The sequence below is a fragment of the Rissa tridactyla genome, chromosome 1, assembly GCF_028500815.1.
Source record: "Rissa tridactyla isolate bRisTri1 chromosome 1, bRisTri1.patW.cur.20221130, whole genome shotgun sequence".
In the NCBI taxonomy this organism is placed as follows: Eukaryota; Metazoa; Chordata; class Aves; order Charadriiformes; family Laridae; genus Rissa; species Rissa tridactyla.
The window spans coordinates 218,730,611-218,753,274 of NC_071466.1; the positions used below are offsets into that span (position 1 = coordinate 218,730,611).

General features: G+C 60.2%; 1 protein-coding gene across 1 annotated transcript in view; it reads right to left on the minus strand.

The window, feature by feature from the left end:
* Positions 1-22,664, minus strand: part of SBF1 (SET binding factor 1) — an 88,466-nt gene that overhangs the window by 36,796 nt on the left and 29,006 nt on the right. The window contains 1 exon segment of the mRNA XM_054199968.1: positions 6,086-6,171. Coding sequence (XP_054055943.1) covers positions 6,086-6,171 — 86 coding nt within the window.

The window sequence follows — 22,664 nt, forward strand, 5'->3', positions numbered from 1 at the left end:
GGCTCCATGTTCATGCCCACATGGCAGCACGGACCCTCCTCTCCTTCCAGAGCGGCCGGGAGCAGCCGCAGTGCAGGAGCTGGGCTCTCCTCAGCTGCCCAGGTGTCGCAGCAGGAAGGCGAGGCCTTCCCGGCCTCTGCCACGTATGTCCCTGCAAACCTGCGTCCCGGGGCCTCTCCCTCCTGGTGCCAATTTCAAACGGGGCTGCCTCCGCCCGGCCCCGCGCAGGGGGAGGGATGGCTCAGCAGGGTAAGTACACAGCGGCACTCTCCCAACCAGAGTTCCTCTGCTCGCTGGGCTCCGCAACGAACCCGTAGGTCACAGCTCTGTGCAAACATTTCCCAGACGTCGCAGAAATGACGAGAGCAAAAGCACACAAAGCTGCTGCTCAGGAGGAGTTTGCTGCTGGGTCCCACCCAGCACTTCCCGACTGCCGCATCCCGGTGCAGAGAGAGGCATGCACTCCATGACCGCGGCATCAAACCTCCCCTGCGGAGACAGGAACATACAAGCCAGACGTCAGGGGTCAAGTGTGCTCATCCAGAGGCCTCAGAAATGGAAGTCCAGATCCCCTGGACTGCTCCTCTACCAGGGAAGCCCAGGAGGACATGGGCATCACCACCGCTGGCAGGCATAGGCTCTGCTCCACTGCCTGGTCATGTCATCTCCTGAGCCAAGGAGCCTCAGCCCATTCCAGAGGGAATTATGCCACCACTAAACAGGATAGGGAAACAATGGCATGAGACAAATGTGAACACACTTCAGCCTCTTCACTCGGGTTTCACCTGCTCAGGCCAAGGCATGGCTCCACCACCTTCTGCCCCCGACACGTGAGCTTGGCAAGGGCCACCGGAGCTCTCGGTCCCACCATGGAGGTGCGGGAGGCTCCTGACACCCACCTGAGCTCCAGGCACCAAGCTGCCCTGGGACTCTTCCCAAGCCATGGGATAAGAAGTCAGCTTCCTAAAAATAGCATTGCTGAGAGCACGGGTCACTTCAAACGACAGCAGGCGACACCCTGGATCATGTCACGGCGCTGAGGTACACGGCTATGCCCTGGCGTCACTCGCAGCCCGGTTTGATTGCACTCAATGCTCCTTGGCTGATCTGTCCTGCAGAAGTCAATATAAAGCGGCCACGTGTTCATAAAGCACTTGGCACGCAGACGTCTCACCTCCCCAGCCACTGCCTCATTTCGAGCTAGATCCTCTCGAAAGGACAAACATCCTCCAGGAAAGATCACAGAATCATAGAATCGCCTGGGTTGGAAGGGACCTTTCAGATCACCGAGTCCAACCATCAACCTCACACTGCCCAAACCACCACCAACCCATGTCCCTCACATCTGCCCAGCTTTTAAATCCCTCCAGGGATGACGATCCTACCATGGGTATAGATGGGTGTAGGTTGGCTGGTGACTAGAACGAGCGTTCTCCAGCAGCAGCCCAACCATGACCGATGGTGGTACCGTGGTGCTCTGCAACACCGAAGGTGCCACGGTCAAAAGAAGACATAGCAGAACTAAAGATCTCCGGGGACCTGCAAGAGGTGAGCTCTTCACTCGTGGCTCACCCGAACTCAGACCTGTGCCGGGAGGATGCTCACCCCCCACTCGCTTACCCCCCGGCATGGGCAGACCCAGCGCTCCCGGCGCTCTGCCCTCGGGGGCGGTGTGCCCCACACCCAACGCGGCACACGCTGACGGGGCTCCGTGGGGGTGTGCGGGAGCTGCTCCCCACAGCCAGCCTCTCCTTACAGCCCATCTCAGCACCGTGGGGTGCCCACGGGGAACACGAGCGAGCTGCAGACAGCCAGAAGAGAAGAAAGTCTCAAATATTCCACGAGGGGGGCGCCGATGGAAGTGGCTGAGCTGAAGGACGTACCACAGCCCCCCCAAGACCGGCGCTGGCGGATGCCCCAGCCCAGCTGCACCTAAGCCTCCCCGGAGCAACAGCCCTTCGTTTGTTTAGGAAAATCCCCTGGGAAGGCAGCGCTGCGTGCCGGGCTCTGCAGACACCGCCTGGAGCAGTTTGAGCAACAAAACCAACCTCTCGTGACAGCGTGTGTGTGTGTCTGTCTGGCTGCACGGATCAGCGCTGCTTCACCACCTCTTCTTCTTCCACCAGTTACATCACAGGCCTTTCCCAAGTTTGTAAGGAACAATCTTGCAAGGATCTAGCCGATGATCATAGAATCACAGAATGGTTTGGGTTGAAGGGACCTTAAAGGCCACCCAGTGCCACCCCCTGCCCTGGGCAGGGACACCTCCCACCAGCCCACGTTGCTCCAAGCCCCGTCCAACCTGGCCTTGAACCCCTCCAGGGATGGGGCAGCCACAGCTTCTCTGGGCAACCTGGCCCAGGGGCTCACCCCCCTCACAGCAAAGGATTTCTTCCCAATATCTCATCCCAATCTCCCTCTTCCAGTGTAAAACCCTTCCCCCTCGTCCCGTGGCTCCCCTCCCTGAGCCAGAGTCCCTCCCCAGCTTTCCTGGAGCCCCTTTAGGGACTGGCAGGGGCTGGAAGGTCTCCACAGAGTAAAGAATTCTCACAGTAAAGAATTTCTTCCTAATTTCTAATCTAAATCTCCCTGCTTTCAGTTTCAAACCCATACTCCTCATCCTGTCGCTACACAATGAGGCCCCAAGACATCCCCTTAATCATTTATTTCCACCCAGGAAAGCTTTGGGAGGGCATCGCAACCCTGCAGCCGAGCCGGCTGCCAGGCAGGAGGGACAACTTGTGGAGCCACCTGTCCCCAGTGTCCCACTGGATAAGGAGCTGCCTGCTCCCCCCCGATCGAACCCACGGCGACGCGTGGCAGCAGCTCCCCCTCTCCTGCACCGCGTTGGAACAGCACCGGCTGCAAGGGCTTTAGAGGTTCCTTCACCAGACGAGGAGACTGAAGCTGCAAACATGCAGGCAATTACCTGCTGGTTGGAAAACAAAAGGATCTCGCTGATCTATCTCGGAGAGCAGCAGAAGTCCCAGCGCTCTCTGGTGCCCAGGCGCCAGGAGGGACCGCTGCCACAGGCTGCCCGGGGTGCCAGGGCGCGCTGGCAGAGGTGAGACCTGTCTGGAGGCTCAGACGTGCCCAGCAGGCACGATGGCACAGTCTGCGGCACGCCACGGCCATCCACGAGCAGCCGTGAGACACGGGAAACACTGTGCTGAGTTAAGCAGACCTGCGGGATTGCGGTAGAGAAGGATGAAAGGCGGGATGGGAAAGGGAGAGGAGCAATTCCACCGACCCTGGGCAGCCAGCGCGTCCCACCGGGGCTCAGGGGCTGCCGGCGGGGAGATGCTGCAACAGAGGGGACATGCTCACATCCCGTGTCTCTCTCCAGAGGAACTTCCATCCATTAAAACAAGATATTTTTGTTTGGAAATGCTGTCAGAGAGCGCGCAAGAGCAGAAGCTACAAATTCCTGTGCCCTACACACAGGCCAGAAAACCTTCTCCCTGTCAAAAAGAAGCTCAGCGGTGACTGCCATGAGACATACAGCCCCACATCCCCGGGGGGCTCCCTCTGGCTTTCGGAAGCTGCCTTCGTTTCAGCCCTACGTGCTGGTCACCCAGGATGCCTCCTGACAGCTTGTGGGAAGCCTCGGAGCCACCCTCGGCTCCCAACAGGATGGGGCTCCAATTGTTTAAATTCCAGGGATTTTTTGGCTGGACAGTTTGACCCTTGGGGAAAAAAGCAGCTTTCCTCTTTCTTGGGACAGTTCCCAAGTCCCCTGCAGACAACCAGGAAGCCCTAACCAGAAAAATAAAATATACTTTTGCCTCAGACAAAATAGCACACAGAAGTCCGAAATTGCGCCGGAGTTACGGTGAGCACGTGATAGGAAGAGGAGCCGGCCACCGCCACTGAGCCCGGGGACCAGCCACGCGGCACGACTTGGTGGCCACAGCGGTAACTGCCAAAGCCAAGCGACAGGACAGGGCAGAGGGATGAGGACGGGGATCAGAGACGTGTCCAGCTCTGACACCCTCCGCTCCAAAAGCTGGTGGCTCCTGGCCGGGTAGAGGAACATGCCGGCAGCTCTCCTTTCCAAGCACCAGTAGAGTCCCATGGTTTTGGGTTAAGTGTGACACGAGAGCTTTGGAAGGGACACGACACGGGATGTCCTGATCAGCCCCAACAGCTCACGTGGAAGTTCTCCAGCACCAGCACACGCGAAGATGAGGATGACCGCAGATGGACGGGGCTTTGAGCAACCTGGTGCAGTGGGAGGTGTCCCGGCCCAGGGCTGGGGGTTGGAACGAGATGATCTTCAAGGTCCCTTCCCACCCAAACCATTCTGTGATTCTATCTGAACGAGGACACGGAACGTGGGAGGGCGGCCGAGAGCAGAACTGAGTCCGGCCGGGCGAGCCTGGGTGGCCACAGATCCACTGCTCAGCAAATGAGCATTAAGTAGCACAGGGAACTTGCCCAGGCCATGAACCGAGACACCGGCTGGGCCACCAGCCCCCTCATCCACCCAGAGCCCTGCACGTGGTCAGCGCAAGGCAGAGATCCCAACGCACGGTGCCCAGAGCACCCATGGCACTTCTGCTCTATGGAAACGAGCTGCCAAGGCCAATGCCATCCCCAGCAAAGCCCAGGGCCAGCACAGGGACCAGGAGCGGTAACCGGGCAGGTCGCCTTTTGCTACACCACGTACCTGGGACTCCCCTGGCCAAAACAAGTCCCCTCGTCAGAGATGCACAAACACCCTTCAGCGAGTCCTAGAATCACTGAACGGTTTTGGTTGGAAGGGACCTTAAAGGCCACCCAGTGCCACCCCCTGCCCTGGGCACGGACACCTCCCACCAGCCCACGTTGCTCCAAGCCCCATCCAACCTGGCCTTGAACCCCTCCAGGGATGGGGCAGCCACAGCTTCTCTGGGCACCCTGGCCCAGGGGCTCACCCCCCTCACAGCAAAGGATTTCTTCCTCAGATCTCACCTAAATCTCCCCTCTTGCAGTGTAAAACCCTTCCCCCTCCTCCCATGGCTCCCCTCCCTGAGCCAGAGTCCCTCCCCAGCTTTCCTGGAGCCCCTTTAGGCCCTTTAGGCCCCCCAACACCTCCCAGCGCAGCAAGGTGGAGGAGGAAGGTGAGGACAGTCCAGCACCATGAGGCTTGCAAGGCGCGGAAGGAACCCCTAAAGCCTCATCCCTCTCTGGGTTTTGCACTCCAGTGTGCTCCAGCTGGAAACGGGGAAGAACTGGAGGGGGGAGGAGGAGAGCAGCGCAGAAGGGGGCTCAGTTTAGGGGTGAAAAAGGGTCTGGAGAACCGCAGCCCAACCCGCTGGCTTCGGCTGGCCACGGAGCACAAGCTCTGCTCCTCCAGGGCTCTGAGGCAGCACCGAGGCAGTAGGGAAGGGTCTGAGAACTTCCAGTCAAATTTAGCAACCGAGGAGAACAATCCTATTATCCTTGATTAGTTAAAAGCTGGTTTGTGAAGAGCCCACGCAGTGCCAAATTAGACTGGGTGTGACACTTCATGGGTACGACCCAGCAGTGATGGCAACCTCAAAGGACTCACAACAGCAGGCGAACGTGTCCGGGGGGCTGGGGCAGGGACGCAGGGCCAGCAGCTCTCCTGGCCGCAGCACACCCAGGGCCGCCGGGGGCTGAGCCGGCACCGCCGGCCCGCAGAGGGGAGCGGTTTGCTCGGCAGGGAGCTTGGGAGAGGCCCGACAACAGCCAAGCCCTGCTGCTCCTGACGGGGCTATTTATACTGACGCTGCATCCCTGCGGCTCCTCCAGGAAGCGTTCCAGCATCCCGAGCGGCTGATCCCCAAGGAGGAGGGGGAGCAAAGCAGCCAGGAGAGGAGCCAGCCCCAGGCAGGGCACGCAGCAGGGAATGGCTCCCGGCTGGGAGGCAGCATGCTGGATCCTGTGGTTTTCCAGAGCCGGAGCTGCGTCGGGGGGGCGGGCAGGAACTCCCCTCTCGTGGGCTCCCCCGGTCAGACCCTGCAGTGCCCAGCGAGATGCGTGGACGCAGTGCCACGGTGTCACCTGCCCCGCGGTGTCACCTGCCCGCAGGCCGGTCACGCTTCCCCGGGGTCCCCATCCCAAGGGACAGCACACTCACCAGCTCGATGCCTTGGGGAAAGGGGTTGTCCTCCCAGTCCTTCTCCGGGAAACGCTGGAGTATCTGTCCCTGTCCATCCCCACTCCCTGCAGAGACAAGAGCGGGATTAGAGGCCGGCAGCAGGTACCAAACCAGCATTTCAGCCTCCGGGAACGCCAGGCTGGAAGCAGCACCGGGACACCCTGGCACTGCCTCAGCCCTCCATGGACACGGGCAGCAGAGAAGAGACCCCGGCCCCTTCCACAAACACAGCTGTACGGCAGCACAGCCCCCACCGCAGGCAAAAGCCTGATTTTAGTAGAGCCCTGAGCAAACAGCTCACAAACGCATTATCTGAAGGTGCGTAACAGCAAAGCAGAAGTGCGGCCAAGCTCCGGCCAAGTTCAAGTTTCCTTCCTCGTGTCGCTAACACAAGATCATACACGCAGATTTTGAACTGTAATTCACTGCTCATTATCTAAAACCTGGCACTTGACATTTTCCCCGAACAATGGCATCATTCTGCTCGGTTTTAGTTTCAGGTTCCCCTGGAGCTGCCGTTTCCCTGCGGCTTTAGGGCACGTGGAGCCTGCTCTGCTGCTGGGGCAGCACTCCCACCCACGCCTGCCCACTGCCCCACACCAGCCCAAATTAAAAACCTGCTTTTCACCCAGATCATGCCCTGACCATGGCCAGGCTACGGAAGGCGGCACAGCGGGGAGCGGGCCAGCTCTTGGGACAGCCTCAAGCAATGGCTAAAGCACCGCTGAAACTCAGGCAGCTCCTGCTGCCGTCACAGCGCCTGCGAGGCCGGGGAAGCGCTTCTACACTGTCCACAGCCGTTCAGCGATGAAGCTGCTTGCGGTAAAACCCTGCTCCAGCAGATCAAGCTGGACTCTGGGAATCAGAAACCCTGAGGAGAAGGATTTTCTCCTACCAGAGGCGAGATACGGCCGCGAAGGCAGGCAGCTCGGTAAAGCGGGACCACACCAGTCCCTGCAGAGCTGCCGAGGGATCACTGCATCCCCTGCATGGTCCCAGGGGACGTTCCACCTCTCCCATCCCCCACAGTAACGCCTTCGGCAGCGCGAGCGCCGCCGGCATCCCTCTGGCACAGCTGGATTTTGGCCCCAGGACTGCCGATGGGGCCAGGCACCAGGAGGAGCCTCACCAGCAGACGTGCACCACTGCAGGACTATTTTCGGCACCCAGCCCTGTTTCCACCACTCTGTTCACCACCAGCCGGCCACAGCTGAATTTAGCAGGACAAGGCATCAGAAAAGATGCCACTTATAGTCTGAGGACCAAAATGGAAAGGTCAGTGCCAAGCTGTGAAGAAAATAGCGTCGAGCGCCAGGTTAACCAAATCCTGCCCCCCTGGTGCCCAAACACCACCGCCCCCCCGGCGAGGTCCCACGCTGCACGGGGTGCAGGCCAAAGGCATTGAGTAAGACCTGCCTCCTCCGAGCCCAAACGACGCGGCTCAAGCTCCACAGGCAGGAAAAGCCCTTTCAGACACACAGGCCAGAATTGCAGCCCTCCGACGGCCTGCCCCCGGCGAGCACTCTCAGCCCCATGCCCTCCACGACGGCTTCTCCGGCAGCATTGCCGCGAGCGCACGTGTCTTCACTCGCACCCCCTTGGTCACGAGGGAAACAGATACGAGATCATCCTCAACGAAAACATGAAAATCACTCCAGGAGTTGTTTAGAGCAAGAGAAAACTTTACCCCCTGGGTCTTCTCAAAGCCACGGTGTTATTTAGCAATCTGTGGGCTAGGAACATCCTGGGTTTTAGCGTCTGGCATTAACTAGCAGCCTGCTTTAGGGATTCTGGCCAGCCAGGCTGCCAGGCGCCCTCCTCAGCTACTTCTTAGCCAGCCTGATCTTTCCCTTCCCACTTCCCATCACCGAACACGCAGCATCCGAGCCGCTCGCCAGCCGTATCAGGCGGTCCCATCAGCGCAGCCCTTCCTGCAGAGGGGAGCTGGACCGGCCCCGCTGATTCTTCTGCTGTCCCCAGCCGAGATGCCTGGGAAAGCACGTGTGCCTGCGAACATCGGCCTCAACGCAGCTGCTGCGCTTCGCGTCTTCCTTCCTGCCTCCTCCTGCCACCGCGCTGCAAAAAGGCCGGCACGACTTAAGGTGACACCTGGTCACTGCTCCCAGGGCAGCCTGTTACCATCGAAATTAGCGCTAAGCTATATTTGGAAGTTTATGAGATGTTATCATAATACAGGAAATTCTAAATAAGCAAAAAGTTAAACACTCAGCTGACACAACACAACCAGATGACCTTAACTCTGGGGCAGGCCAGCAGCGGTGAGCGCTGGCACGCCGGGACGCTCTCCGGGAACGGCCGGTTCCCGGCGCGGCAGGGTCATGGCCAAGTGAGAGGCTCCCCTCCACTTCCCTCGCTCTCAGCGTCTCTTCAGTGACAAGAGGAGCTCGGAGTGAACGTCCTGGAGAAAGACTAAGCCAGGCTCCATCTCCGGGGACCCCCGGCCGTGTTTCCAAAGTGTTTCCAGTGTGGTGTCCACCTTCCCTGGACAACTCGCCCAGCAACTGCCGGCCAGCTCGCGGGATAACAGCCACAGGGGTGTGCGGACTTACAGCCAGGTGCAGAGCAGCCAGTGCAAAGGCGTCGCAGTACCGGCCGCCCAGCGCGGGCAAGCCTGGTCTGTGTCCCAGGGACCAGGCTGCTGCTCCAGGGAAGCTGCAGGGTCTGGCCAACGAGGAACCCAACCGCGCAGCAGCTTCTCCAGCCACCGCGGGAGCTGCACCTTCTCTGCGCAGCCTCCTGCGATGACGGAGTGGGGAGAGTCACAGAAGTGAATTTTCACGTGTTTTTTAGGCAAGGGACCTTGACTGGAACAAGTCCTTTTCCAGCACTCGCAGCTGAAGCCCTTCACTCTCAGGCTGCTGAAGGCACGGGAGGGTGTTTCACCAAGCAGCACGGTACAACCAGTACAGTCAGCCTCCAGAAACCAGCTCTGCTGCAGGCTCAGACTCAACTCCCACACCCCCGAACCTCGAAAATTCGCTATGATATAATAGAGGGGAACGCGAAGCTCACACGGCCTCAACACATGAGCAAGAGGCGCTTCATCCTTCCTGCCCCCCGGCTGCCTGCCCGGAGCGGGGGTTGCCTGGCTCTGCCGGGACAGAGCCGGGGGAACACTTCCAACACGGAAACCTTCCGGCAGCTCATCCCAGGCGCGGGGAGATGGACGTCGGCTTCAGCATTGCTTTCAAGTGTCGTCAGCAGAGCCTTCCAAAAGCTGCTCCGTATCTCAAAGTAGAAATTATTTCAAGTTTAGCTGTTTTATAGCATCATAAAATGCTTTATGCTACAAAGCAGTGACCAGAGTCACTGAGGTGGCGTCCTGCAAAGCAGTATTAACCCACAAGGCACACAGCCATGAAACTCAGCCTGCAAGGGGACCTGAGGCTTCTGCCACAAGCCCTGACTGCCGAGATCTGCAGCAAATGATGCAACACGCCCGAACCGTGCCTGGAGCCTGCTCCGTCGGATGAAACCAGGCACTGGCCCCACACGAGGGAGCTGACGGTGCCCTTGGAGCGAGCCACGATCCACGTAACCCTGGCAGGGCCGCGAGTGGTGTCAAGTGGTGGTTGGGCAACTGCCCCGCAAGAGGCAGGAGCTGTTGCATCAACCAGCGCAGTGGTGTGAGTAACCTGCCAGCACGTTCCGCCGCAGGACCGCGTCCCGCCTGCGGAGCGAGGGCCGGGAGCAGGGCTGCCCAGCGCTGCCCAGCCAGGGGCACGGCATCACCCGGCGCCGGGAAGAAAGGAGCATGCTCTCCAGAGGAGCCCCGTGCAAGAGATTCTCACGCGTAACACGCAGGCTGTATTAAATACAAACCAGCCCTGGACTACCCAGGACGGCTGGACTTAAAAACCAAACCCAGTACATTCAGCTGCTGCGACAAAAGGGATGGGATCGTGTTGGGAACACAGCAACAAGCAGAGCCAGGTCCAGGAGGCTCTGGCAGGCTCCACGCTCCCCCTCCGCGGCCTTCCAGGGTGACGGGGAGCAGCACATCCTTGCTGCGGCCCGGCAGAGCTGAACCCACGCCAGATCCCGCTTCAGCACCTGGCTGAGTGACGCCTGGGCCAAGGAAGCGAAAGCAGGAAGGGGCTCACGCCTGCCCGGCAAACAGGAAAGGTCTGCCAGGAGCAGGAGGGCGAGCAGTCCAAGGCTGCAAACTCTGGGAAGCTCCGGCAGGCAAGGACGGCTCCCCGGGACATGCCCGGCTACAGGCTGCACTTCAGACTGGCAGTTGGACGGGTCGTGGTGGGACAGAGAGCTGCAGGCGCCGCAGTCTGAGCAGCAAACGCGCGCTGATGGCAGGGGAGCTGTGCTGCCCCCAGCCCGCGGGCGACAACCTACTGCGGTTCTTCCAGGCATCGCGAAGAGCGGCATCCCCCTTCCCCATACCACTGCTCCTCTTCCTCCGTCTGATGGAATTCACTTTTTAGGGAAAAATAATTCAACAGCTTAAAAAGAAAAGGGGGAAAAGCCCACACAGTTTCAGACAGTAACTTGCAGCTCTCCCAAGCGCAGACGAGCAGGAGAGAAGCCGCAGCCACGGCGGCTGCTGGGGGACATCTCCTGGCCAGGGGACACCCACCTACAGCCTGACGGCTCCCCCCGGGCCCTCAGAGCTGCACCGTTCTCCTCTCAAGCATGCCAACCAGGAAACACAATTTTATTTTTCGCTCTAACACCCACACCTGCTGTTTCGCTTTCGGGTATGAGCATCACAGGCCAAGTCATCGCCGGCTCTTACTTCCCCTGCTCTGCCCGTCACGCCTCAGCCCAGCAGAGCAGTTCCAGAGGCAGGCGCCAGACAAACCCCCTGCTCCTTCTCATTCCTTTCATCTTCAGTAAGAGAGAAGCACCTTGGAGATCCTCCCTAGTTGCAAGACCTTCACATCCAGGCTCCTGTGTTCATCCCACTGGCCTCAAAGTCTCCTACGACAAGAGTGATCGTGCTGACCTGGTGAGAAAGGCGGGACCACTGCCTGGCGTTCCTGTTAACTGGGAGCCAACACCTGCAGGAGTGGAAGAGCTGGGATATTCCAGCCCATGGGCATCCGCTCCTCCTTCCCGGAGTGCAGGGAGAAGCTTGGGGGGATTTCTAACACAACACGGAGGCAGAAACCAGGATTCAGAATGGAGCCCAGCCATCCTCATCCTAGGGAGAAGTCCTCCCCCCGTCCCACCGACCCCACCGCACCGGCGGGCACGGCGGCCCCAGAACAACCCGGCAGTGTCTGCTGGGCGGACAATGACGGCACTGTGCCCTCCTTACATATTTATGAAAGGAGCACCAAGAATGGCTTTTCTATGGGAGGAAAACAAAAGGGCTGTGTGCGGGGCCGGGGCTGGCCACCGCGGCGGCCCCACGTCTGCCACCGTCCCGGATGCCCCGAGCCCTCCCCTGGGGAAAGCCCACCTGCCCCAAACAGTCCCCGCACCCCAGCCACGAGCAACGTCCCCCCGGCACAGGAGGGGACAGCCCTCTCCCCACCATGTCACCCCGGCAGCGCCGAACACGGCTGGCAGTACCGTGGGGTGCCATCCACCCAGAGGAGCCCTCCTGCTGCCACCCCTGCACCAAATGGCACTTACTGGACTCCCACTGTCCCCTCCAGCCCCCCCAGAAGACCAAGGCCCTGCTGCAGCCACGGCCGCCTTTTCTGTCTGCGCAGGGCGGGGGCAGCAAGCCAGACAGTGAATAATCCAGGCAAATAAATAATCCGCACGTTCTCCTTCACTTTGTGTTTCAGTGCAACTTCTCAGGAGAAAAAACTCGGGAAGAGACAGAGCTCGGCCCTTTCCCAGCCGCAGGAACGGCAGCTGCCAGCACCAGCACCTCGCGCACGGCCAGGGGCCGGGGGCAGATTTCAGCCCCCTACGGAACACGCAGCCGGCAGCGAGTCTGCAGGACAGGAGCAGGAAGACACAGAAACTTTTGGCTCTTATCAACTTCCCTCTGACGGTATTTAAGGCAAAAGTCTCTACAAAGAGACAAAGTTGTACCTGGAGCACCAATTCCTGCCCTGGGTATATTTAAAAAAAAAAAAAATTAGGGGAAAAAATGAACTCATTCTGTGTTTAACGATTGCCCTGGTGACGTTTGAGGACATGTCTGACTCTGAGTAAACACGAGATGATAATGATCAGAAGGACAAACAGTTTGGGATGGGACCGAACACAGACCTGGGTGGCAAAGCGAACTGTCCACATGCAACTCCCGCCAAAGCACGACCAGCTCGCGGCTGGGAAAATTCCTTACGAGTGCGGGACATCTCCCAAAGGCAGGTGAAACACTCCGTTCCCAGGTCACTCGCTCCCAGATAAAACATCCCCGAGTGGAGTCGGTGGGAACACCGCTGCCCGGCCGGCACGGGGAGATGAGGATCCGCTCGTGTTTTCCCAGCACAGCACTTCCACCAGAAGTCACGACTCTCGGAGGTTCTTCTGGAGGAGCCGCTTAGTAACGAGATGTTTATAGAAGAGCTAAAATTAAAGCCTCTGAAGAACTGGACGGCGCTGTGCTCCCTTACAGAGCTCTCCGCCATTCTATTTTCACACCATTCCTTCCCCGGGCCCCCATTCCTGTCCCCGAGCTGTCATTACCTTCCTCAAACCTGTTCTTACGCACTCCCAAATTAAGGGTGAGAAGTGTCGGCGAGACACCCCATCTCCCCTGGCTGACGGAGGGGGACCGGACCCGCTCCTGGGCCAGCCCCAGGACCTGTGAGGTGCCACCTGCTGGGGTCAAACCCCTGTGGGTCACCCAGTCCCAGCTGGAAAACCCCAGGGGCAGGACCGAGGGGATGTGGAGCTGCTGGCTCCCTGTGGAAAGGTCCGCTCGGATCTCCCAACAAAGTGGGTGCCGCTGCTCCTGCCCCAGGCCGACGCTTCCAGGCTGACACTCAGCTGCCCCAACAGATGCCCCGCAGTAAAGAGCTGAATGGGTCAGGGAAGATCCCGGGATGCGGGACCGGTCGGTGAAGGAGGGACCGGCTCGGCAGAACCTCTCGTTCAGCATGGAATAAATCATCCCGGGCAGGGAGCTGGAGAGAGATTTACTACCCTCTATGAAACAAACCGCAGATTTGGAGCCCAGGCACGGTACATGCTGATATGGAGCGTCGCTCCTTTGTAAAGCTTTACTGTTCCTTGGGCAGGCGCCAAGAGCAGAGCTCTATTTATCTTTAGAAACATTAAGGCATAAGAGGAAGTAATTAAAAAAAAAAAAATCCGTCTGTTTCCGAGAGCTCGTCCCAGGAAAGTGCTATTTGGGGCCTGGAGGGTTACTGGCAGGGAGACAGAGATAAGCGTTTTACAGCTGCCTACCACTTGTTCACCCATAGCCATTTCTGGAAATGCTCCTGCCAGCACCCAACAGGAACCTCTTCATAAATACCTCGGGCCTGACATGACCAGCGGAGCCTCCACGCAAACACAGGAACTGCTTTAAGGCACAAACCTGCTGTAAAATCACAGAATCACAGAAGGGTTTGGGTTGAAGGAACCTTAAAGGCCACCCAGTGCCACCCCCTGCCCTGGGCAGGGACACCTCCCACCAGCCCACATTGCTCCAAGCCCCGTCCAACCTGGCCTTGAACCCCTCCAGGGATGGGGCAGCCACAGCTTCTCTGGGCAACCTGGCCCAGGGGCTCACCCCCCTCACAGCAAAGGATTTCTTCCCAATATCTCATCCCAATCTCCCCTCTTCCAGTGGAAAACCCTTCCCCCTCGTCCCGTGGCTCCCCTCCCTGAGCCAGAGTCCCTCCCCAGCTTTCCTGGAGCCCCTTGAGGGACTGGAAGGGGCTGGAAGGTCTCCCCGGCGCCTTCTCTTCTCCAGGCTGAACCCCCCCAGCTCTCTCAGCCTGTCCCCACAGCAGAGGGGCTCCAGCCCTCCCAGCATCTCCGGGGCCTCCTCTGGCCCCGCTCCAACAGCTCCGTGTCTCTCCTGTGCTGAGCCCCAGCGCTGGAGGCAGCACTGCAGGGGGGTCTCACTTCAGAATGCAGAGCTGCAATGTGGCAGTACCAGCCGCTTGGATGGAGAAGGTGAGATGGGTGTTCAGGGGATTCCTCCAAAGCTGGAGGGACCAGGAGTGATGCAGAGCTGGGACCACCATCTTCCTCCCAGTGCCGCCAACTGAAAACACTTGCGTGAACTGTGGCTTTTGTTCTCTCTCGAGAGAGAAACCAGCTCCAAAGAGCAGGTCCCGGCTGCTTGAGCTGCCTGCTTCCCCCGAAGCATGGAGGTGACACAGGGTGACCAGCCACAGACTCCCCATCCCGCTCCCAGGAGTGCTGCAAGGCTCTCCCTTAACCTAACCTCGCCGGGAACTGCCGTGCCCGGCTTAGGCTCTGCAAGCTAGTGAGATTTCCAGCTGAACTCCCAAATCTCGACAAACCACAACTCAAAAACCACCATTTTAGCGAACATTTCTAGAGAATTCAGTTTGCCAAGAAACAAGACAAAGTTGTATCCCAGCCCTGCGCTTGTGCTGCGGAGGGAATCCGGGAATCCCCCCACAGTGGGAATTCCCAGCCCCAGGTGTCTGCAAACGCCTCTCAGGAAGGGCCGAGAGCCGCAGCGGAGCCTCAGACCTTGCCCAGGGGCCCAGAGGGGACTCACCATCCTCAACCCAGGGAAACAGGGACACGCTTCCTGGCCCTGATCGCCCCGCTCCGGCACTCGCCATTCCCCGCAGCCGTACTGGGGTGGAAACTGTAAATCACAACCGACGATGAGACCACCCAACATCGGGCATCTTACACATTCAGATTCCAAAAAAATGGGGAAAAAAAAATCATAGTTCTCAATGTCCCTCAACTGCCACAAGGCATTTGAAGGTTGTGCCGCGCACACCAGTGCTCCTCCAGCTTTGGGGCTGTGAGGGCACCAGTGGGCAGCTGGAGGGATAGGACAGGACAGTGGGGACGGCTTCAGAAAGCACCTTTTCCCTGGCAATGAGCACGTTTGTGGGTCTCTGACAAATTCCTGGTGCAGGGTGAGCCTCGCTGCTTTGGGTGCTCCCAGTGCTGCCTTACAGATGTTAAAGGTGGAGAAGCAGCGAGGAAAGGTGCAAGGAGCGGCTGCCGGAGTCAGGTACAGCCGCAGCCACGGGGGCACAGGGACGTGGGGTTCTGGAAGGGACACATTTCTCCAACTATTTACCATAATAGGTATTTTCAGTGCAGAACAGACAATATTTGGGGGATACAGATCCCATGATTTATCTGTGCTGCTGATCAAACACTCCAGGATCCACTTCAGAGTGGAGCCGCTCTCCCTGCTGCCCGTCACACAGGAACTGAAAGGACAACCGCCAGGGCAGGACACTCGTGTCTGAGCCGGGGCAGTGGGGGGGAACCTGTCTGCTCAAGAACTACACCCACTCTAAGTGGGGATCATTAAAAAATCCACTAACAAGCCTTGTTAGTGCAGCATTAGGTTGGATCCACACCCTTCCCCGGCACAGAGCAGCATGAACCGAGAAAGCAGAAGCAAAAGTACGTGCCAGCGTCACCTTAATTATCTTTTTTTACCCCACTTCCTCCTCGCCCTGGAGAGGCTGCATTGTGATGCTCGCAGGGGCTGCGGCGCGATGCTCACAGAGGTTGCAGCGCGATGCGTGCAGGGGCTGCGGCGCGATGCTCACAGAGGTTGCAGCGCGATGCGTCCAGGGGCTGCGGCGCGATGCTTCCAGAGGTTGCAGCGCAATGCAATGCTCGCAGGGGCTGCAGTGCGATGCTCACAGGGGCTGCGGCGCAATGCTCTCAGAGGCTGCAGCACTATGCAATGCTTGCAGGGGCTGCGGCGCGATGCTCACAGAGGTTGCAGCGCGATGCGTGCAGGGGCTGCGGCGCGATGCTCACAGAGGTTGCAGCGCGATGCAATGCTCGCAGGGGCTGCAGTGCGATGCTCACAAGGGCTGCGGCGCAATGCTCTCAGAGGCTGCAGCACTATGCAATGCTTGCAGGGGCTGCGGCGCGATGCTCACAGAGGTTGCAGCGCGATGCGTGCAGGGGCTGCGGCGCCATGCTTGCAGAGGTTGCAGCGCAATGCAATGCTCGCAGGGGCTGCAGTGCGATGCTCGCAGGGGCTGCAGCGCGATGCTCACAGAGGTTGCAGCGCGATGCAATGCTCGCAAGGGCTGCAGTGCGATGCTCGCAGGGGCTGCGGCGCAATGCTCGCAAGGGCTGCAGCACTATGCAATGCTTGCAGGGGCTGCGGCGCGATGCTCACAGAGGTTGCAGCGCAATGCTTGCAGGGGCTGCGGCGCGATGCTTGCAGAGGTTGCAGCGCAATGCAATGCTCGCAGGGGCTGTAGTGCGATGCTCACAGGGGCTGCGGCGCAATGCTCTCAGAGGCTGCAGCACTATGCAATGCTTGCAGGGGCTGCGGCGCGATGCTCACAGAGGTTGCAGCGCGATGCGTGCAGGGGCTGCAGCGCCATGCTTGCAGAGGTTGCAGCGCAATGCAATGCTCGCAGGGGCTGCAGTGCGATGCTCGCAGGGGCTGCAGCGCGATGCTCACAGAGGTTGCAGCGCGATGCAATGCTTGCAGGGGCTGCAGTGCGATGCTCGCAGAGGTTGCAGCGCGATGCATGCAGGGGCTGCAGTGCAATGCTCACAGGGGCTGCGGCGCGATGCTCACAGAGGTTGCAGCACGATGCAATGCTTGCAGGGGCTGCAGTGCGATGCTCGCAGAGGTTGCAGCGCGATGCGTGCAGGGGCTGCAGTGCGATGCTCACAGGGGCTGCGGCGCGATGCTCACAGAGGTTGCAGCGCGATGCGTGCAGGGGCTGCGGCACGATGCTCACAGAGGTTGCAGCGCGATGCGTGCAGGGGCTGCGGCGCGATGCTCACAGAGGTTGCAGCGCGATGCAATGCTCGCAGGGGCTGCAGTGCGATGCTCACAGGGGCTGCGGCGCGATGCTCACAGAGGTTGCAGCGCAATGCGTCCAGGGGCTGCGGCGCCATGCTTGCAGAGGTTGCAGCGCAATGCAATGCTCGCAGGGGCTGCAGTGCGATGCTCGCAGGGGCTGCAGCGCGATGCTCGCAGAGGTTGCAGCGCAATGCAATGCTCGCAGGGGCTGCAGTGCGATGCTCGCAGGGGCTGCGGCGCAATGCTCGCAAGGGCTGCAGCACTATGCAATGCTTGCAGGGGCTGCGGCGCGATGCTTCCAGAGGTTGCAGCGCAATGCAATGCTCGCAGGGGCTGTAGTGCGATGCTCACAGGGGCTGCGGCGCAATGCTCTCAGAGGCTGCAGCACTATGCAATGCTTGCAGGGGCTGCGGCGCGATGCTCACAGAGGTTGCAGCGCGATGCGTGCAGGGGCTGCGGCGCCATGCTTGCAGAGGTTGCAGCGCAATGCAATGCTCGCAGGGGCTGCAGTGCGATGCTCGCAGGGGCTGCAGCGCGATGCTCACAGAGGTTGCAGCGCGATGCAATGCTTGCAGGGGCTGCAGTGCGATGCTCGCAGAGGTTGCAGCGCGATGCGTGCAGGGGCTGCAGTGCGATGCTCACAGGGGCTGCGGCGCGATGCTCACAGAGGTTGCAGCGCGATGCAATGCTCGCAGGGGCTGCAGTGCAATGCTGGGTGCTGAAGAGCAGGTGCAGGTGCCAGAGGAGCTCAGCGGAGCTGCAAGTGCTGCTCGGTGGCATGGGACGCTCCATCCACCCCCTTCCCTGCCCTCCCTGACACCACAGATCGATGCCCGGAGCAGGGGGTGTGCGGGGCACACCAGCACTCCTGCCCGTGTGCCTTGTCATGGAAGCTGCAGCTTGAGTTGTGATACAGGAACAGTGTGAGAGTCAAAATAGGCCATAAAAAGCTGTGTCAGACAGATCGCGGCTGTCTGGAGTCGAAGGGGCTGTACAGCCCAGCAGATGCAGGGCTACTTATATGAAATAAGCCCAAAATGCGAGTGTCTCCTTTCCAATACAGACTACGCAAGGAGATTTTTAGACTGACGTGGTGCCAGCGGGGCTCCTGCGCACCCAGTGTTTATGGTACAGCGGGTCATCATGCGAGAGGAGACCTCGCTGTGTATAACCTAATTCAGTCCTTCCACGTTTACAGCAACACGGAGTTTATAAAGGCCGGTGTCCGAAATGCTATCAGAACCCACAATTAACCAAGGGGTTTTCTGAGGAACCGAGGTGGTGTTTGGCCGCAGCTGAGCAGCCAGGCGGCACCGCCGGCTGCGACCACATCCCTGGCTCAGGCAGAGAGCAGCCGATGGCACGGGACAGCAGCCCCACAGCCCCACTTTGTACCTGCAACACGCGTAACGCCTCGCTGAGACGGGGCGGCACTGGGAGCTGAGGCTGGTGCTGCAGCCAGGGCAGACGCTGCTGCTCAGACCCTGCCGGGAGGAGGGAACCCAGCGCACGTCGTTGGAAAGCGACTGGGTCGGGATGCAGGGACGGAGCTGGTTTTTCCCTGCCCCGGTTTTAGCATCCCATCCTCTCCCGGCCGACACGGCCGCAGTACTGTGGCGATCCCCAGCCGTCCCGCGTGGGCGCAGAGCAAACAGTGCAGCCCACGCACGTCTCCGCGGGCGCGTGGCGAGCTGCTAAAAGCATTTTGGGGAGGAACCTGTTCTATTTTTACCTGATGCCAAATTCCAGTTACTTCCCAGGGGAGCTGTTAGCCAGCTCCACTGGCACCCTGTCCTGATAATTACAGGGCCGCACCACCAACATTTACCCAAGGCCTAAAAACAGCACGTGCTGCGCCGACGGCTCCTCCTGCCCCACCACAGCCCGGCAGCGCCAGCGGGGACCCGACAGGCCTCCAGACACCAGCTCTGGCCACACAGAGGGGACACAGCAGCTGGGCACACCCCAGCTCATGAAGCAGCTGTGGGGACGCCATGCACCTCCACGACACACCGTTATTTTCAGTTTTAAGCTTTGGGACCTTACAGCCCCGCTGGCAGCACGGGATTTGCGAGCGCTCCAGCCCACTGTGCGCAGAGGCCTCAGGGAGAATCACGGAGAGCAGCGTATTCACCTCAAAAACCACAGGGGAGCTGCGTGCATCCCGAAATGCAGCACACCGTTCCCTTCCAGCTAAGCCGTGCAGGGCACGGACAGATATGCTGACTTGCCAGGTCCTTGGCCCGGGATGACAGCTCCAGGGCATCGAAGCGCATCTCTGGCAGGAGTAATCCGATGTCCAAGTGCTTCAGTGTGATTCCAAACTCGGTGTTGGACACCCCCCCGTCACATGTTTGTGATGAACACTACAGCGTAAACAGCCTTCCCACTCATCACGAGGATCCCAGGCTGAGCTCCGTTCATGTCCCACCCTCGCTGCCGAGGTCCCTCGCACGGGGCCGCATCCCCGCCGGGAGCGAGTGCAGCTGCATCACCGGCTCTGGCACGAAGCTGCCCCGAGGCTCCCACCACAGCTCCAGGACACAAAAGCCACCACTGGTACAACAGCCACCCCAGCACAGAGCTTTGGTCCCACAGCGTGGCTCCAGACAGGAGCCCGAGGCTGCCCGAGGCTGGCTGGATGGCACGGGAGAGGCTCTGCACTGTCACCTCCCAGGGCCTGGCAGGGACAGACACCGTCATCCCTCTCCTGGGACGCTGGCACTGCAGGGTCACACTTCCAGCATCGCTCTTGGCCTGGTGAGCAAAAGCTGAAAGCGGCCTCTGAGCTTCCCAAACACCCGGCGGGGAGGGGACATCAGGGGACAAGAGAGGAGGGAGGGCACGGAGTTGCGCCCTGCTCCCTGGCAAACCCACACCACCCTGAAGCCAGGACTGGACAGGCAGTTGTGCTGGAGCACCTGTCTACACCCTGCTTTACTGCAGTCCTAAACCTGGAACAGCCCCCCTGCCTCCCAAAATCCTCCATGAATCTGGGAACCCCGGGCACAGCACCGGCACACGCCACTGGTGCCCTGCCCCAGGGCCCCGCACCTCCTCCCGGCACCATGGTGGAAACCACCACTGGCACCGTCCCGCTGCTGCGGGCACCGCCGGCGGCATTCGGCTCCCGGCACCCAGCATCACGGGGCTCGGGAGCTGTTTGAGAAGGGGGCAGCTGGGTGCTGCCAGACAGTAACACTGCTGGGAAGCCGCTGGAAGAAAACTCTCCATGCAGGCAACGGGCAGCTGGAACGGCCGCGTAAACAGCGAGGGCAAACAGCCCTCACGCCACACTGGTCCTCTTTTGATGCACGCTGCAGGCAGCCATCGATGGGGCAAGGGCAGGCCGGGCAGGAGCTGATTGAGACACTTCCACATCCTCCTGTTGTCAAACCCAAAGGTGAGGGTTTCTGTTGAACACCGAGGGCTGAGAAATGAGCCAAGTGTGCCCCATATGCCTATGGACCAGCTCACCAGAAGCCTCTGGACGGCAGGGGTCCTTCTGCTGCGCCTCTACAGCCCAGCCCATGGTCATCTGGTCTAGACCATGAGCAGCCTGGGCTAGTGGGAGGTCCCAGCCTGGGCAGGGACACCTCCCACCAGCCCACGTTGCTCCAAGCCCCGTCCAACCTGGCCTTGAACCCCTCCAGGGATGGGGCAGCCACAGCTCCTCTGGGCAACCTGGCCCAGGGGCTCACCCCCCTCACAGCAAAGGATTTCTTCCCAATGTCTCATCCCAGTCTCCCCTCTTCCAGTGTAAAACCCTTCCCCCTCGTCCCGTGGCTCCCCTCCCTGAGCCAGAGTCCCTCCCCAGCTTTCCTGGAGTCCCTTTAGGGACTGGAAGGGGCTGGAAGGTCTCCCCGGCGCCTTCTCTTCTCCAGGCTGAACCCCCCCAGCTCTCTCAGCCTGTCCCCACAGCAGAGGGGCTCCAGCCCTCCCAGCATCTCCCCGTCCCTGAAGACGAGGAAGAAGAGACACTATCCCGTAGCATCTGCTGCAGGAGATGCAATAAGAAACCCACCTGCTGCCAGGCAGCCCAGAAGAGAGCAGCCAAGGACCACAGTCTTCCCTAAATTGGAATTTATTTCAGACTAATCCAGTCCTTCCCCATCCCCCTAACCTGGTAATGACAATCATGCCCCCTTCCTCTGCATCGCTTCCTCCTCTTCCCACACTGAGAACTGCACTAGCTGGGAGACACCGGGACGCTGTGCAAACTGACCACCAGCAGTGCCCCAGTGAAAGAGAACACGACTCGTACTGCCCAGGGGAGGAAAGCTGGGAAACCACTTCACTCTGCTGCTTCAGCGCAGACCCACGAGCAACTCAGCCATCTGCTTCACGGCTCCTCTTCCGAAGTTCCAAAACACAGACTTTCTGTGCAGGGCAAACCCTTCCCGAGAGGACTCTTGCCAGGGCAGGGTGCGAGGAGCGGAATGGCAGCTCACCGACGGGCAGGAAGGCAGGCAGCAGCTCAGCAGCTCGCCCTTGGCTCTGAGTCACAGCCCTGCCTGCAGGCAGAAGCAGCACCCCCCACGAAGGAGCACCCACCTCGGGGGTGATGCCCCGGGGCTGGCCGGGCAGCAGGATGGAGGGAGCCAGGGCAGAGCTCCGGGAGGGTTAAGGAGAAGCGAAGCAGCGTGGTTCCTGCAGGAACCTGCAGTCTGAGCCAGGCAGCCCAGCCCCGAGGAGGAAGGGGCTGATGCTAACGAGAACTGAGAACACCATCAACGACAGACTGCTCTAGGATGGAGAACCAACATTCCCCCTCCAGCCTTCAGCTTCTTCATCGACAGTTCCTCAGGGAACTGGGCTTTCTGAAGCAGGCAGAGCCCTCCCCGGGCAGCAGCTCCCGTCCCACAGAGTGACAGCAGCCCCGTGTCCCCAGCGATGGCCGAGATTTGCAGCCCGGGCACAGTGCCTCTCCGGGACAGGATCCGGGGTCAGGATGGCCGTTCCTGGGCAGGGACGGGACGCGGAGCGAGGGGTACACATCCTGACGGGCCATCTCGGGTCTCTGCCCCTCGCAGCTCGGGGGCAGCAGGCAGCTCGCCACCTTTAATCCCTCTGTAATTAGTAGACGAGCAGGGAGACACCCCGGTGTGCGGGCCAGCGCTGAGCCCTGCCAGGGGGATTACCGGGATTAACGTGTCCCCGGCAGCTTCTGCTACTGGCTGCCTACGGACACCATCGACACCAGGTGGGGCTCGTCCTGGGTTCTCCAAACCCACCTTGCCTTACGCAAACCTCCTCATCCTGCAAACCTCCTCATCCTCCACACACAAGAGATTATCCCAAAAGCCTTGAGGAGGCAGGGGTGGCTCCTGAGGCCGCCGGAGCTGCGTGGGCAGGATGGCGGCACCACGCCGAGTGCCTCCCGCAGCGCCTTTCCCCAGAGCCGGTCCCAGCCCGGTCCCGCTGCCAGGTCAGAGCCACGGATGCCACTCAGCTCTGGCTGCACCTGACGCCGGGACCAGCATTTCTGGGCCAGCTCCTGGTGATCAGCAGGGCAGGCAGCTCGTCCCAGCTTCACCCCAGCCATCCCGCAGACGGTGACTGCTCTCTGCTTGGGGCAGTCAAAGGCCACAGCCCGTGCTCGCCCGGCACGCTGGATCCCAGTAACGCCTGCAGGAACAGCCTCCTCCCTTCGCAGAC